General features: G+C 38.3%; 1 protein-coding gene across 1 annotated transcript; it reads right to left on the bottom strand.

The window, feature by feature from the left end:
- Window positions 1-9,273: 9,273 nt before the first annotated feature.
- Window positions 9,274-10,215, bottom strand: LOC126018488 (olfactory receptor 52H1-like). Its single transcript, XM_049780620.1, has one exon. It carries the CDS (start codon window positions 10,213-10,215, stop codon window positions 9,274-9,276), a length of 942 nt encoding a protein of 313 aa, XP_049636577.1.
- Between the last annotated feature and the right edge of the window lie 6,567 nt (window positions 10,216-16,782).

Below are 16,782 nucleotides of genomic sequence, written 5' to 3'. Positions count from 1 at the left end.
TCAAAAAAAAATAAATAAATAAAAAAAATAAAGAGTTTTCTCGGGGTCATCTCGTAGTGCAAACTAGGTATGGTATCTCGTGTGGTATCCCGAGCTGCCATCTTAGCTTGTCCGCCCTTTGTATCCAAGAACGCCTGTGGACAGAGAAGCTGAGAGGTTATTTTACATATAGTAAGATAGAGGCATTAATACGTAGTGTTATGGGATGTTTCCATTGGAGTCAGTGGTTTGCCTTGGTATTCTTTACCTGTGTTCCTGTATACGATCTCTACAGGACTATTATGAGTCCTTGTTGTAGAAGGTTGATTACGTACCTGTTCTCTCTATGCTGCTGTTCTGGTGTTGCTGTTTTCTTCGTGGTATAATGTGTAGTCGAAAGTTTGTGTTGTTAGTTTTTCATGTGTTTTGGGCACTGTTCCCAGGTATATGTTGACTATTACAGTGTTTGGAGTTTCTATCCTGTTAGACCCTGTTATTTGATTGTTAAGTATTAGTTGTGATTAAGATGTATGTTCTGTGTGCTTCAGAATAGTGCTACCATTCTGTGTTTATCTTTTGTCTTCTGACTTACTTCGTTTAACATAACATGATCTAGGTCCATCCACGTTGCTGCAAAATCTGTGATTGTATCGTTTCTGACTGCCATGTAATATTCCATTGTGTATAGATACCACATCTTAATGATCCATTCATCTGTTGTTGGACATCGTGGTTGGTTCCAAGATTTGGCTATTATACTGAGTGCTGCGATAAATAGTGGGGTGCACACGTATTTTGGGATGAATGTTCTTCCACCTTGGGGGTATATACCTAGAAGTGCAATTGCTGGGTCAAAAGGGAGCTCAATTCTGAGTTCTTTGAGCACTCTCCAGACTGTTCTCCATAGATGTTGGACTAGGGGGCATTCCCACCAGCAGTGGATGAGGGTTCCCTTCATACCACATCCCCGCCAACAAAGATTGTTCTCAGTATTTTTGATGTGAGCCATCCTTACTGGTGTAAGGTGGTATCTCATTGTTGTCTTGATTTGGATCTCTCTGATGATGAGTGAAGGTGAGCATGCTTTCATGTGTTTGTTAGCCATCCTTCTGTCTTCCTCAGAGAAGTGTCTATTCATTTCTTCTCCCCACTTTTTAATGGCTTTGTTTGGTTTTGAGGGGCTCAGTTTTCTGAGTGCTTTGTAAGTTCTAGATATCAGCCCTTTATCTGATATGTCTAGTGAAAAGATTTTTTCCCATTCTGTTAACTGTCTTCTTGCATAAAGTAAGGTTTCTTTCGCCATGCAGAAGCTTTTTAGTTTGATGTAGTCCCATTTGTTTATGTTTGCTGCTAAGGTTCTTGCCATTGGTGTTCCATTCTCGAAGACCTTTTTGATATATAGGTCTTCAAGTGTTCTCCCTATTTTATTCTCAATAAATTTTATAGATTCGGGTCTGATTTCAAGGTCTTTGATCCATTTTGAGTTGACTTTTGTATAAGGAGTGAGGTATGGGTTGATTTTCACTTTCGTACATGTGGTTTTCCAGTTGTGCCAACACCATTTGTTGAATAGGCTTTCTTTGTTCCATTTCAGATTCTTGCCTCTTTTATCAAATATTAGTTGGCTGTATATCTGGGGGTTTATGTCTGGGAAATCTGTTCGAACCCACTGGTCTGAGGTCCTGTCTCTGTTCCAGTACCATGCTGTTTTGATTACTATGGCTTTATAGTATAGTTTCAAGTTAGGTAAGGAGATTCCACCCAGCTTCTTGTTTTTGAGTATGTGTTTGGCTATCCTGGCTCTTTTGTGGTTCCAGATGAATTTTGTGATTGATTGTTCTATTTCTTTAAAGAATTGTGTCTGGATTTGGATAGGGATTGCATTAAATCTATATAGAAGTTTGGGTAGGATAGTCATTTTGACTATGTTAATTCTACCTATCCATGAGCATGGGATGTTCTTCCATTTCTTTAGATCGTCTTCAATTTCTTTCTGAAGCGTTTTGAAGTTTCCCTGGTATAGGTCTTTCACTTCTCTTGTAAGGTTGATTCCTAGATACTTGATATTTTTTGATACTATCTTAAATGGGATTGTATTTTTAATCTCTCTCTCCTCAGCTTCATTGTTTGTATATAGAAACGCAACTGTCTTTTGTGTATTGACTTTGTATCCAGCCACTTTGCTGTATTGGTTGATTGTTTCTAGGAGTTTTACTGTGGACTCTTTATGGTTTTCGATGTATATCATCATATCGTCGGCAAATAGAGATAGCTTGTGTTCCTCTTTCCCTATTTGAATTCCTTTGATTCCCTTCTCTTGTCGGATTGCTATTGCTAGGACTTCTAAGGTTATATTGAATAAGAGTGGAGAGAGTGGACAGCCTTGTCTAGTTCCTGAACTTAGTGGGAATGCTTCTAGTTTCTCGCCATTAAGTATAATGTTGGCTGTAGGCTTTTCATATATAGCTGTAACTATCTTGAGGAAAGTTCCTTCTAACCCTATTTTGCTGAGTGTCTTTAACATGAAAGGATGCTGGATTTTGTCAAACGCCTTCTCTGCATCGATTGATATGATCATGTGGTTTTTGTCTTTCATGTTGTTGATGTGGTGTATAATGTTCATTGATTTGCGTATGTTGAACCAACCTTGCATTCCTGGTATGAATCCCACTTGGTCATGATGTATGATCTTTTTGATGAAGTGTTGGATTCGGTTTGCTAAGATTTTGTTAAGTATCTTTGCATCTATGTTCATTAGTGAGATTGGTCTGTAGTTTTCTTTTTTGGTGGTGTCTTTGCCTTCTTTGGGAATGAGTGTGATATTAGCCTCATAAAAGGAGTTGGGGAGGATTCCTGTTTTTTCTATGGTTTGGAAAAGCCTATGGAAAAGTGGTAGTAAGTCTTCTTGAAATGTTTGATAGAATTCACCTGTAAATCCATCTGGGCCTGGGCTTTTGTTCTTAGGGAGTTTTTTAATTACATCTTCAATTTCCTCTGAGGTGATTGGTCTGTTTAGTCTTTCTAGATCCTCCTTTTCCAGTCTTGGAATAGGGTGTTTGTCCAAGAATCTGTCTATTTCTACTGGGTTCTCTAACCTAGTTGAGTATAGTTGTTCATAATATGATCTCATGATGTGTTGTATTTCTTGGGGTTCTGTTGTAATCTCTCCCCTTTCATTTGTGATCCTACTGATTTGGGTGTTTTCCCTCTTTTTTTTGGTGAGTTTTGCCAATGGTTTGTCTATCTTGTTTATTTTTTCGAAAAACCAACTCCTGGTCTCGTTGATTTTTTGTATTGTTTTCTTGGTTTCGATGTTGTTTATTTCTGCTCTGGTTTTTATTATTTCTTGCCTTCTGGTTGTGGTTGGATTCCTCTGTTGCTGTTGTTCCAGTTCTTTGAGGTGATCTTTTAAACTGTTGGTTTTGTTGTTTTCCTGTTTCTTGACATAGGCCTGTATTGCTATGAGTTTCCCCCTAATTACTGCTTTTGCTGTGTCCCATAAGTTTTGACATGTTGTCTCTTCATTGTCGTTTGTCTCAAGGAATCTTTTTATTTCTTCCTTGAGTTGTTCTTTGATCCAGCTGTTGTTGAGCAGCATGTTGTTTAATCTCCAGGTATTAGTTTTTCTCCATTGCTTCTTCTTGACATCAATTTTAACCTCTGTTGCATAGTGATCTGAAAGGGTACTTCTTATGATCCTTACCTTTGTGGTCTTATATAGGTTGGCTTTGTATCCTAAGACATGATCTATTCTGGAGAAGGTTCCATGTGGGTTTGAGAAGAATGTGTATTCTGCTTTCTGGGGATGGAGGGCTCTATATAAATCTATTAGCCCTAAATCTTCTAATTTTTCATTTAGAGCTCTTATTTCTTTGCTATTTTTCTGTTTGGTGGTTCTGTCCAATGGTGATAGTGGAGTATTGAGGTCCCCTACTATTATCACATTTCCCTTCATGTGTTTCTCCAGGTTTGCCAGTAGTTGCCTCACATATTTTGCTGACTCTACATTAGGTGCATAGATATTGACCAGGGTTAGTGTTTCTTGATCTAATGTTCCCCTGATCAGTAAGTAGTGACCCTCTTTGTCTCTGATCACTTTCTTGAGGTTGAATACAATTTGGTCTGATATAAGAATGGCTGTCCCTGCTCTTTTTTGTTTTCCATTGGCCTGAATAATTACTTTCCATCCTTTTATTCTAAGCCTGTGCTTATCCTGTAACTGTAGGTGTGTTTCTTGCAGACAGCAGAAGTCCGGTTTATTTTTCCTAACCCAGTTCTCTACTATGTGTCTTTTAATTGGAGAGTTCAGTCCATTCACATTTAGGGAAATTATTGATAGAGAGGACTGTTGTGCCGTTGTATTGTGTGGAGTGGTTGTTGTTACAATCGGGGGTTTGGATTATGTAATTCATCTCTGAGTAAGTCGTTTAGGATCGGCTTGGTTTGCACAAATAGTTCAAGTTCGTTCATGTTTGAGAATGTTTTTATTCTGCCCTCCCATATGAATGATAGTTTTGCTGGGTATTGTACCCTGGGTTGGAAATTTCTTTCATTCAGTCGTGTAAATATGTCATTACACTGTCTTCTTGCTTGAATTATTTCAAATGGGAGATCCGGTTTGATTCTTATGTCCTTTCCTTTGTACTTGAGGTTTTTTTTCTCCCTTATTGCTTTCAGGAGTTCCTCTTTCTCTTTGTTTTTTGCCATTTGGATTATTATGTGTCTTGGTGTTGGCTTATTAGGGTCTATTTTATTAGGAACCCTCTTGATTTCCTGGATTTGTCCTGAAGTGTCTTTCCAGAGTGTGGGGAAGTTCTCTGTTATTATCTCCCTGACTACCTGTTCTTCCCCCTTCCCTATTTCCTCCCCTTCTGGTATACCCACAATTCTTAGATTGTTCCTTTTGTCTTTATTCATTAGATATTGGATTTTTCCTTCCAGTGCTTTGCCTTTTATTTCTTTGTTGGTTTCTTGATCTTTTTTTGATTGTAGTTTTCCTTCGAGTTCTTCGATGTGCTTCTCCAACTCTGTGTTTCTGCTCGTAAGGCTTGTTACTTTGTCTCTTAAGTCCTTCACTTCTTTTTGTATGGTCTCTCTCATGTTCTTTGATATTTCTTCTTTAATTTGGCTGATTCGTTCTTCCATGGTTTTCTTATATTCGGTAGCTAGGGTTTCTTTCATTGCTGTTAGTAATTCCTGCATTTCCTTCCTCATTACCGTTTTTAAGTCTTCTTCCCCTGGATCTGTGCGATTTGGTGGACTTGGGAACTTGCTAGGATTTGTCATGGTGTCTCCAATTATTAGGGATTTCCTTGATTTGCGCATGGTTCTTTGTATTTAATGGTGTGTTTTGGAGTGTTGTGGCTTCTTTTTTTGGCCTGCTTGTTCCCCTTCCTGAAGGTGGTTCTAGAGGGGCCTGTTGGGTGAGCTTGTTGAACCTAGCTCTTTCTCCTCCCCTTTGCTGCCTAGGGGTCAGCCTTCCCTGTGGGTCCTGTCTCTTTTCTGCTCCTTAGTTCTGTCAGCGGTGCAGTTCCGCTCCTGGCCACAATGTTTGCTGGCGCTGTTGAGCCTAGTTCTCTGTCCCCCCTCCTCTCTCCGAGAGTCAATGGAGCTCCGTCCCCTCCAAGCCTCTGTTGAAGGAGTTCCTTCCGCCCAACCCAGAGCTCTCGTCCTTGGGGAGTCCCTGGTCCACTCCAGGGCCCTAGGGGATGGACTGTTCTAGGTCACCTGAGGGGCCAGACGACTGGCCCTATCTCCCTTGTCTATTCGGGTTGTTCAAGTTGCCCTTCCAGGTGCCCACCCAGAGGAAGGGCTTCCCTCAAGCCACTCTCCTCAGCGCTTGTGGTTCCTGGGGAAGGGGCTCGGCCTGGCAGCAGCGGGGGAACAGGCCTTACAAGGCCGTTTCCGTGCCTCCCGGGGTCGCAGGGAAGGGATTCGGCCTGGCAGCCCTGGGGGAATGGGCCTTACAAGGCCGTTTCCGCGCCTCCCGGGCTCGCAGGGAAGGGGCTCGGCCTGGCAGCCGCGGGGGACCGGGCCTTACCTGGCCGATCCCGCGCCTCCCGGGTTCGCAGGGGAAGGGGCTCGGCCTGGCAGCCGCGGGGGAACGGGCCTTACCTGGCTGATTCCGCGCCGCCCGGGTTCGCAGGGGAAGGGGCTCGGCCTGGCAGCCGCGGGGGAACGGGCCTTACAAGGCCGTTTCCGCGCCTCCCGGTTTTGCAGGGAAGGGGCTCGGCCTGGCAGCCGCGGGGGACCGGGCCTTACCTGGCCGATTCCGCGCCGCCTGGGTTCGCAGGGGAAGGGGCTCGGCCTGGGAGCCGCGGGGGAACGGGCCTTACAAGCAGAAAAAATATTTTTAATTGAAGCCTAGATATACATGTTAAATCAGAAATAAAGAGAAAGCATAAGAAACATACTCAATGGAAATTCTAAGTATTTGATACAGCCAGGCAAGTATCTTTATTAGATATACTATCCTTATTAACATTGGTATGAGACTTGGTAGGTCTTTTATATATGTTCCCTCAAACACAATTCTAATGTTATTTAAATTTCTACAATATTATTAAAGTTGTAGACTCTAGGAGCTGCAGAGATTAATATTAATATTCTGGCACCAGTATGGTCCATGGAGCCTTCCAGGAATTATCCTCTAATGCAGAGCTAGAAAAGAAAGTCTAGAGTCTTCCTCTGAGCAATAGATGGGGTTCAAAATCCATTAATAAATAAAGAAATAAATTTAATTTAGATTTGGGATGACTAAATTTATAAGCTTGTTAATGAGTGAAGAAACTTACTATAGACTATAAACTGGATAGAGATGGTGAAAAAGAATCATTGAAAAGGCATTCAACAAGGATTTCTAATTAATTTTGAATATGCATAAATTATTTATTGAAAACACATACTTTGGGGCCGGGAAGGTGGAGCTAGAGGTAAGGTGTTTGCCTTGCAAGCGCTAGCATAGGATGGGTAGGATGGATCGTGGTTGGATCCCCCAGCATCCCATATGGTCCCCCCAAGCCAGGAGCTACTTCTGAGCTCATAGCCAGGAGTAATCCTTGATCATCAAACGGGTGTTGCCCAAAAACCAAAAAAAAAAAAAAAAAAAAAAAAAAAAGAAAAGAAAACACATACTAAGATGTAACATAAGGAAGTGTTTCAGGATATCAATTCCTGTATTCAAGAAACTTAAAGACTTAAAACATGTAGAATATTTAAAAATGCAACCTGATCAGTAATATTTGAATAGTAAAATTGCCACTCTTGCTTTTAGAGAACAAATTGATTGCAAGGTGCAGGGTAGAAACCATTTTAACTATAAATATGATTTAGATCCACTCAGAGAAACATATAAGAGAAGAAACTCAATAAGTTCATTGTTCAAGATCAAGGTTAAAATGTGATACATTGATGGTATTTATATACATATAATATATAATGTACCTACTTAAGGAATATGTACCTAAAATCCAAACAGTCAAATCAAATATTAAATTGATTTTATTATAATATTACAGAGAATACATAAAAGAAAAGCTACATGTTTTGGGCTTTGAAATTAATGTTTGTGATATTGTTACTTTCTTTAAAGAAAGACAAAATGGAAAGGCAATTGCATAGAAACGAGTAGTGATATTCCAGCATAGTGTTGGAGAAATTAATTTTATGTGGAGGTTGTAGCAGTTAAATAGGAAATCACTGCATAAATAATTTAGAATCAAGGTCACCCACACAAATTATATAAAATAAAGTAAAAAATTTAGAATCAGGCAAACCTGAGACTAAATCTAAATCTGCTATTGATTTTTTATAATATAATAAAATATGTATATTTATCTGTTAAATAAATTAAATATATTACTTTTATAAATTGTTAAGTCTTGTAATGTATGGCTCTCAACTGTATTTAAAATATTCTTGTAGAATGCAGTTACAAGAAAAATGATCAGAACTGGAGATATAGTACAGTGAGTAGTGCATTTGCCTTGCCTGCATAAATCCAGGTTTGATCCTCAGCATCACATTATGGTCCCTGAATCTCATTAGGAGTGCAGAGCCAGGAGTAAACTCTTAGCACTACCAGCTGTTGCTCTAAAACACAAAATCAAAATGTAAAATACCAATATTTTCACCTCTATTCCTGAGATAGCCAGCTATATCTTTTGAAAACAGACTGTCTATGAACTGGGCCAGGTGCAGACATGGCAACCTGAATGTTATTTCTTAAAATGCACAATAAGAGATTTCCCTATTATCTAAGCTAAGAAACACCAGTGTGAGTTCATGTTAGGTAATTTCTATGCTTAGAAACCTCATTTTTCAATGAGGGAGATACAAGTGTTACTTTTGTTAGTATGAATATGAATATTGTGAAGGATATATTTAACAATCTCCTGATGAGATATCAAATAGATTAGTGACATTGTGATGGGTTGAGAAAGAGCATTATTGACAACAAACCTGTAAATGGAAGACAGTGGATTCATGCTCTCAAAGCAGTTATCATATCTACATGATTACAAGAAGATTTAGGGGAAAGTAATAGGAAATCTCATTTTTAAGAAGGTTGAGATATACTAGTGGGTTACAAAGTGATCACAAAATTCAAATAGGAGCAGTTACCCTAATGCTTTTGACTATGTTAAAAAAAAAGTTCAGAATTTGAGGGGGGTGTTGGATCACACCTGGTGGCACTCAGGGGTTACTCCTGTCTCTGCACTCAGAAATCACTCCTGAAGGCTTAGGGGACCATATGAAATGCAGGGAATCTAACCCGGGTCCGTCTAGGATTAGACTCATGCAAGGCAAATGAACTACTGCTGTGCTATTGCTTCAGTCCCAAGTCCATAATTTAATGACAGTTTAAGTACTCATCATTTAGTAAAATATAAGTGGGACACTTTATACATTTCCAACTACACAACTAGGCATATTTTCTGGTTTCTACTATAGTATTCAACTTTAAATTTCTTTGAGCAGGCTTCCATATAAAGCACTTCTACACCCATTATTAGCAAGCATGCATGTTGTAGAAGTCCAAACTAAGATATCCCTGATTTTAAAAAATTCTAGATTTTTTCATTTTAATAATGTCTTATGGTTTATACAGGTGTACATTAATATTAAGTTAACCAGATTTACAGCTTTATCTTGATTTCATGTTCTGTAAGATTTCACATAATCAGAACTAAGCTAATTATTAGTGGGCACACTCAGTATTGTAATGTATTGATAAAATAAAAACAAATAAAATTTCACCTTTGACTTGAATTTCTCCTTTAGTGCCCCTCCATATTATGTTAACTTCTTCAAAGTGAAAAGGAGAACAAACTTTTCCTGAATTTGTTTGGTTTTCACTCCATAAACAATAGGATTTAATGCAGGAGGAATAGCTACATATAGGTTAGCAAATAGTATGAGTATATTTCGAGGAACACTGTGCCCAAAACGATGAGCAAGAATAGAGAAGAAGGCAGGTGTATAAAACATGAGGATAACACAAACATGGGAGCCACATGTACTCAGAGCTTTTTGGCGGGCACCCTGGGATGATAGGTGAAAGACAGCCCGGAGAATGAATGTGTAGGAAACAGCAATAAGGATCACATCTGAGATAACAGTCATAAGGGGCACAGCAAATCCATACCAGATATTAATGGAGATGTCAGCAGTGGAAAGCCGAGCAACCCCTATATGTTCACAGTATGTGTGTGGAATGATGCGTGTTCCACAGAAGGGTAATCGTTTCAGCAGAAAAACATCTGGCAGGATAACAGAGAAACTCCTCACAATGATGCTCACCACAATTTTGATAATCACTTGTGGAGTCAGGATGGTGGTATATCTTAAGGGGAAGCAGATGGCCACATAGCGATCAAATGCCATGGCCAACAGGATTGCTGAGTCCACTACAAAGCTGAAGTGGAGAAAGAACATCTGGGTAAGACAACCAGAGAAGGTTATTTCATGGAATGCAAACCAGAGATTACTGAGCAGTTTGGGAACTGTGGCAGTGGACAGAATAAGGTCTGTGGCAGCCAGCATAGAGAGAAAGAAGAACATGGGCTCATGAAGGCTGTGCTCAACTGCAATGAGGTAGAGAAGAATACAATTGCCCACAATAGCTACAGCATAGATGACACAAAAAGGAATCCCAATCCATATATGGAACTTCTCCAGGCCAGGAATTCCAACAAGAGTAAAGGAAGGAGGGTTGTAGCAACTCAAGTTATACATGGTCTCTTCAGTTTGGGATCCAGTGATTTTTTGAGCCCTGAGGACAAATAAACTGTCAGAATGGTTGGTGAATGATAACACTTCAACTCTGATGAATGGTGATTTCAACAATACTTAAGGCTTATACATCTAAGAACTTCCTGTTCTGAACAAACTCATATACCCAAAGAATTAAGAGTTAATTCCCTTTGCCTCAGATGGTTTAAAATCATTTAAAATCATATTTGTATTTTATTGTGCATATTATACGTATATGTGCATGTGTGTGAGTTCATTTTGAACCACACCGATAATATTCATAACTGTGTGCTGAGGTTTGTCTCACTTAGAGCTTAACAATTCAAGCCTTCCACACATCAATCAAGGCTTCCACACATGCTAAATTTGTCTTCTATGTGCTATCTCTATAACTCATCTTATTTTTATTTTATATATTTATAATAAACCAGAAAAGTGATTATTTTGTAAGTCAACTATTTATATGTTTAAAACATTTTTTGTTTAAAAACTTTTTAAAGTATGTTACTTTAAAAGAACTAGTTGAAAGAGGGGAAAGGCAGCAATTAATATATAAGATATATATATCAATATATACATATGACATTGAGAAAGACTAAGAGACATAAGAAACAGACAGAAACTAAATTTAGTAAATAAAATGAGCAACTGGAAATATCCCCAAAATGTCTGTCTAATTTAGGTTACACTATAACAAACTTGAAAATACTGACAAGGACAGTTCCTCAGAATTACAGCAAATACAGCAAATTTAAAAGTGGGAAGAAACAAATTACTAGATTCTTAGAACTCCTAAGAGAAAGGAAATATCCAAACCAAAGTTTGACTACAATCAAAGCCTGCTTGCTCTGACTAGAGAGGGACTGAGTATATGCATGGCAATTGCAAGCCTTGGGATCTGATCCTTCATACATCATCAGGAGCAAATTACAAAACACTTTTACATGATACGTTGTCCCTCAAATCCCCACAAAATAAAGAACAAAAACAATGACTTGTTGTTAACATAATCTTTTCCCAGAAAGAAAACTTTCTGAATTCTCTAATTTATTGCTGGTTACTTTAGTTGCTGTACATTAAATTAATAGCTTCTGGATTCCTAATTACATCATCATTGGTATCAGTAGATAAAGACTGTGCTTACCCCAGAGTCACTATTTAGGTCACAGGTGTGATGTGCAATCTTGATTAAAGAGAGGTTATTTTTCTTCTCTAATAAAATCACAAAGCTAATAGAAGAGCTTCCTCTTCCCCAATCAACTATAGTTTTCAGCTTACCAAACTGTCTTCTGTTTCTTGCTTTACACCATTAGTGGAGAGTTTCTTTATAAAAGGAAATGGAAGAGCAATGCTAATGGAGGTGAAATTAAATGATATATGCATTTCCATGTATTCTCTAGAGAGATAATTTTCATACTCTTAATCCCTTTCACTCCCATTTCTAAGCAAGAAACAAAATCAATCATTCAAGCACCTGTCTCTTGAGACTGAAAGCAATATGGTGTTTTTAGTGAGTTGCAAACACAAGATTCTCTAGGAGAGTCAGTACAGAGAAATGCAGATACTGTGAAATGAGATAGTTCTCTGACACCTAGGAATCTCATTATACTGTATTGTAAATTTGTTTAAATAGCTGTATTATTTAATTAGTCTGCTTGCATAAATTATACCACTATTATGCAAAAAAAACTTGAAAGTTTAGGGAAATTTCATTTTCCTACACATGACTGTACATGGAATCTATTATGCTGAGTGAAATAACTTAGAGGGAGAAAGATGCAGAATAGTCTCACTGATCTATGGGTTTTAAGAAAAATAAAAGAATTTTTGCAATAATTCTCAGAGACAAAGAGAGGAGGGCTCAAAGGTCCAGCTCACAACATGAAGCTCACCACAAAGAGTGAAGTTAGAGAAATAACTACACTGAGAACTATCATAACAATGTGAATTAACGAGGGAAGTAGAAACCCTATCTAGAGTACAGGCAGGAGTGTAGTGGGGAGGAGGGAGATTTGGGACATTGGGGATGGGAATGTTGCACTGGTAAAAGGGTGTGTTCTTTACATGACTGTAACCCAACTACAACCATATTTGTAATCAAGGTGTTTAAATAAAGATATAAACAAAAAAAGAAAGTTTGGGGAAGTTCTAAAATTTCTTAGCCTGACTTTACTTTGTGCAATGCCATGACAGTTATATAAGCTAAGTTCCTCCACTTACAAACTCAAACACATATACATACACCACACATATCTTTTTCTTGCCTAATTTGTGTGGCTAATACTTCCAGTACTATATTGAATAGAATTAGCGAGAATGGATAACCTTGTCTTGTGCTAGATTTTAGAGGACAGGCTTCTTAGAAGTTTTTCCCCATTTAGTAAAATGTTTTTCATTAGCTTGTTTTAAATCGCTTTTATTATATTGAGAAAAATTACTTCAATTTCCATCTTGTTGAGAGTTTTTATCATAAATGGGTGCTGGACCTTGTCCAATGCTTTCTCTGCATATTTTGACATGATCATATGACTTTTTTTCTTTTGTTGATTTGAAATATTACTTACAGATGTTAACCCATCCTTACATCTCTGGAATGATGTATAACCTTCTTGATGAGTTGTTGAATTCTATTTGCTAATAGTATTTTTTTGAGGATCTTTGCATCTATATTCATCAAGGATATCGGCCTATAATTCTCTTTCTCTCATCTCTGCTTTTGGTATCAGGGTGATGTTAGCTTTGTAGAAACTTTGGCAGTGTTTCTGCTTCTGTTAGAGTCAGAGAATTCAAAGGTTTGCCCATCGCCCCAAAACCCAGAGAGACAGACAGCCAATTGGTGATGCCAATACCATTGGCATTTTATTATTACCTGGGCCCCAGGGGTCCAATAATCTAGGCTGGTCTGCAGGACCCCGAATACCAGTTACCTGGAATCATTATAGGGTTTCTGAAACATTACATACATCATTCAATAAATCATCAAACAGCAATTTTGAAACAATAATTCCCCTAGCTGGCTTTATGGTTTATGTAGGTGGGTGTGTGATTATGCAAGAAAGATAATGTATGGATTTAATACTGGGGCAAAAGGAAGGGAAATCTGAGAAAGAGTAACCAGTTGGTTGCAAATAGGACTGAAGTAAAATTTGCAGAGTGAATTTAAAGGAAGGTGCAGAAAGTTTAAGAATGTGCACTAGGGAAAGAAACTGTACAATAAAACTGGGTGCTTCTTATTAATATGTTTCTAAATTAAAAATGACCTAATAAATGATCTTGTATGCATCTTCAGTTCCCAACATTGTGTTAGATCTCCAGTTCCCCACATTGTCCATGAGTTCCATGAGGAATGATTTTTATTGAGTAACTGATCTTGGCCTTCTCCCTAATTAAGTGGGCTTATTCTTCGCATATATTTGTCTCACCAGGGCAGAAAAAAATCTAAATTAGTACCCTACCCGTACTATTCTCCACCCATGGGGTGGTCCTAATCTTCTCAATAAAGACCACAAGTCAGAGGTTCCAAGGCTTGTTCCACAATTTGCCTGCCAGCCAGTTTTGTTTTGAGCTTGTGGTGGAAATTCCTCAACCTGTTTTATCTCCCTATCTTGGTGTGAATTATTTCCTGTTTTCAGGTTGCTTCCAGACCCATGTGAGTTTTTCTCTTCAATCTTTGAGAAATGAGTTAAAAGTAAACTTTGAGCACTGTCAATGTCAGCAAAGAAAACTAAACGAATAAGAACTATAAATATGTATTTAGTCTGACAATATTTAAAACCAATAACATTCATGAAAAATAGTTCAGGCTACTAGACAACATTTTGATAGTAAGTATTAAGAAATTTAAGGGGTGCTGGAGAGATAGCATGGAGGAAGGGTGTTTGCCTTTCATGCTGAAGAACAATGGTTTGAATCCTAGCATCCCATATGTTCCCTCGAGCCTGCCAGGAGTGATTTCTGAGCATAGAGCCAGGAATAACCCCTGAGCGCTGCTGGGTGTGACCCAAAAACCAGAAAAAAAAAGAAAGAAAGAAAGAAAGAAAAAGAAAGAAGAAAGAAAGAAAGAAAGAAAGAAAGAAAGAAAGAAAGAAAGAAAGAAAGAAAGAAAGAAAGAAAGAAAGAAAGAAAGAAAGAAAGAAAGAAACTTAAGAATTAATTTCTCTAAATTTTACATACGACAGACCAATTGGAAGTAATAGAATAAATATTTTAATTCCAGATATGATATATACTATTTTATAAATTCTGAATTGCCCATTATATTTTAAATTTTTATTTGAGTGTAAAGAAATATATTGATTGCACTATAAATACATGGATTTTATTTTGTCTTATTTTGTCTTGGGGCCACACCCTGGTGCACTCAGAAGTTACTCCTGCTCTGTGCTCAGAAATCTCTCCTGGAAGGATCAGGGAGCCATATGGGATACCTGGTCCATCCTGGATTGGCAGTGTGCAGGGGAAATGGTCTATCACCATGTTATCACTCTGTCTCCTAAGTACATGGTTTTAAACTTTACATTGAAACCACTTAGACCTTTTTAAAAATGATAAATTTGCGTTGTTTGGTTGGTTGGGTGGTTTTGTTTTTCTTTTTTTTGGTTTTTGGGTCACACCCAGCAGCGCTCAGGGGTTACTGCTGGCTCTACACTCAGAAATCACTCCTGGCAAGCTCGAGGGACCCTATCGGATGCTGGGATTCGAACCACCGACTTTCTGCACCCAAGGCAAACACCTTACCTCCATGCTATCTCTCCGGCCCCTAAAAAGAATAAATGTTTTAATAATATCTGCAACTGATACTGGTGGAGGTTCCCTTGTCCTCCTCTTTGACCCATGAACCCGCATAGAACCAGGACCTGGGCCAACCGCCCGTTCCACCCTGATGAGATTTCATTGTATCGCCTCTCTTTCCGACTGACCAAACGACCTACCGACCAAGGCCCTAGGGGTCCTCAAGGTGAGCATCACCCAATTGACACCTATGGATACGCCTGATCTTTGCCCTACAAGTAAAATGCTCACCGGAGAAGGAAAAAAAAAATGGTTTCTCGATCTAAGTGTCCAACATCATTTGGGAAGATTTCTTTGGCCACCACGCAAAGGCCTGTGTACATAAAGCTCCTCTCAACTTAACCCCCCAACCTTTTTTCACAGTAGACTCGTGCTTCATCCAGATCTAGGTATTAAGAGATTGCCGACGTATATGATATAGTAGGTAGAAAGAAAGGGACTCTGGTTTGTAAAGTTTACCACATCTGTGTAGATGTTAAGAGGTTTAACAACAACAAAAATAGATGTGTACATTTTGTGCTAAAATTTCTTGGAAAGATTATCTTCTAAAATGTGACCATATGACCTGTTGGGTTGGAGGAGAGAGAAATGGGGGAAGGTTGGTATTTGGCTGAATGTTCATGATTTCCAAGACACAGATTCTGTTACATGTGTGCAGTTAATTCAAGACTGCTTGTATATACTAGAAAGTTTTAAATCGTTATTTGAAACATCTAGTCCATCTAGAGGTTCAGAAGTGCCCGACATATGTTAAATGTAAAGGTAGTAAAATATCTCTTTGTAAATATCATTTTTACTAAAATTGGTGGGAAATAATGTCTTGGGAGGGGGACTATTACATCACTTCTGAGCACAGTGTGCTAGCCTGCTAAGTTGTTTGAAGAGGCGGAAGGGAAAGAATTGCAAAAGGAGATGTGCTAGTGTATTCCTTGATACAAAGACATTTTTAGAAAATCATTTTTGTATGTCCACTCATTTTGTTTTGCTGTGTATAGTGTATATAATGAATATGATTTTTGTAAACATCCAGTCTCTAGCTCAAAGTGATTCTTGAAGTGGGTGATCACTGCCTCCTAGGGAGTGCTGGGAAGGATTGGGAAGGCAGTAGTAGCCTTAGGTGCAACTATAGAGGTTGCGGGTGGGGGTGGGGTGGTCCTTTGCTTATTTAAAGAAGTAGATTTCCAGCAGGGTACTGACTTTTTTTTACTCCCTAAAATGTTTGGGAACTTTTTCATAGTATAAAAACTATGAAATAAATTTGGGGATCTCAGCTCTGGATTTTTAAAGAAGTTGCCCTTGTATGACCAAAAAAAGAAAAAGCACCTTGAAATTGTTGACTGTTACAGCTTTCTGTAAATGAATTTCATATTTGAATTAGTTCACCTCTAAATGCCATACATTCCTATACTTGTCCACTTGGTTGGGTTGGTGGTGAAGGGAAAATAAAGGAAAAATTAAAAATAAATAAGGGAAAAGTTCAAGCCAAAATGGTCATATTTAGAAGAAACCTCAAATATTACTATTGTTATAGGAGCAGTTTGAATTTAATAGTATGTACATTGTGAATAAGTTAAGTGCTGAGTGTAGTTAAAACTAGTATAATGCTTGTATATAACTTGAAGTTGGTGGAAAATATCCTTAGAAATGGAATTCAAACAGAATACTCCTTATTCATTGGACTGAGGGAGGTAGCGGGGAAGAAATTCAGGAAGTTGTTTTCTGGGGTGTAGTAGAAATTTTTAGCTTACTTTCTGCCCT

This window comes from Suncus etruscus, chromosome 9 (assembly GCF_024139225.1).
Source record: "Suncus etruscus isolate mSunEtr1 chromosome 9, mSunEtr1.pri.cur, whole genome shotgun sequence".
In the NCBI taxonomy this organism is placed as follows: domain Eukaryota; kingdom Metazoa; phylum Chordata; class Mammalia; order Eulipotyphla; family Soricidae; genus Suncus; species Suncus etruscus.
The sequence above is the reverse complement of the archived record's forward strand: the minus strand, read 5'-3'. Positions and strand labels throughout refer to the sequence as shown.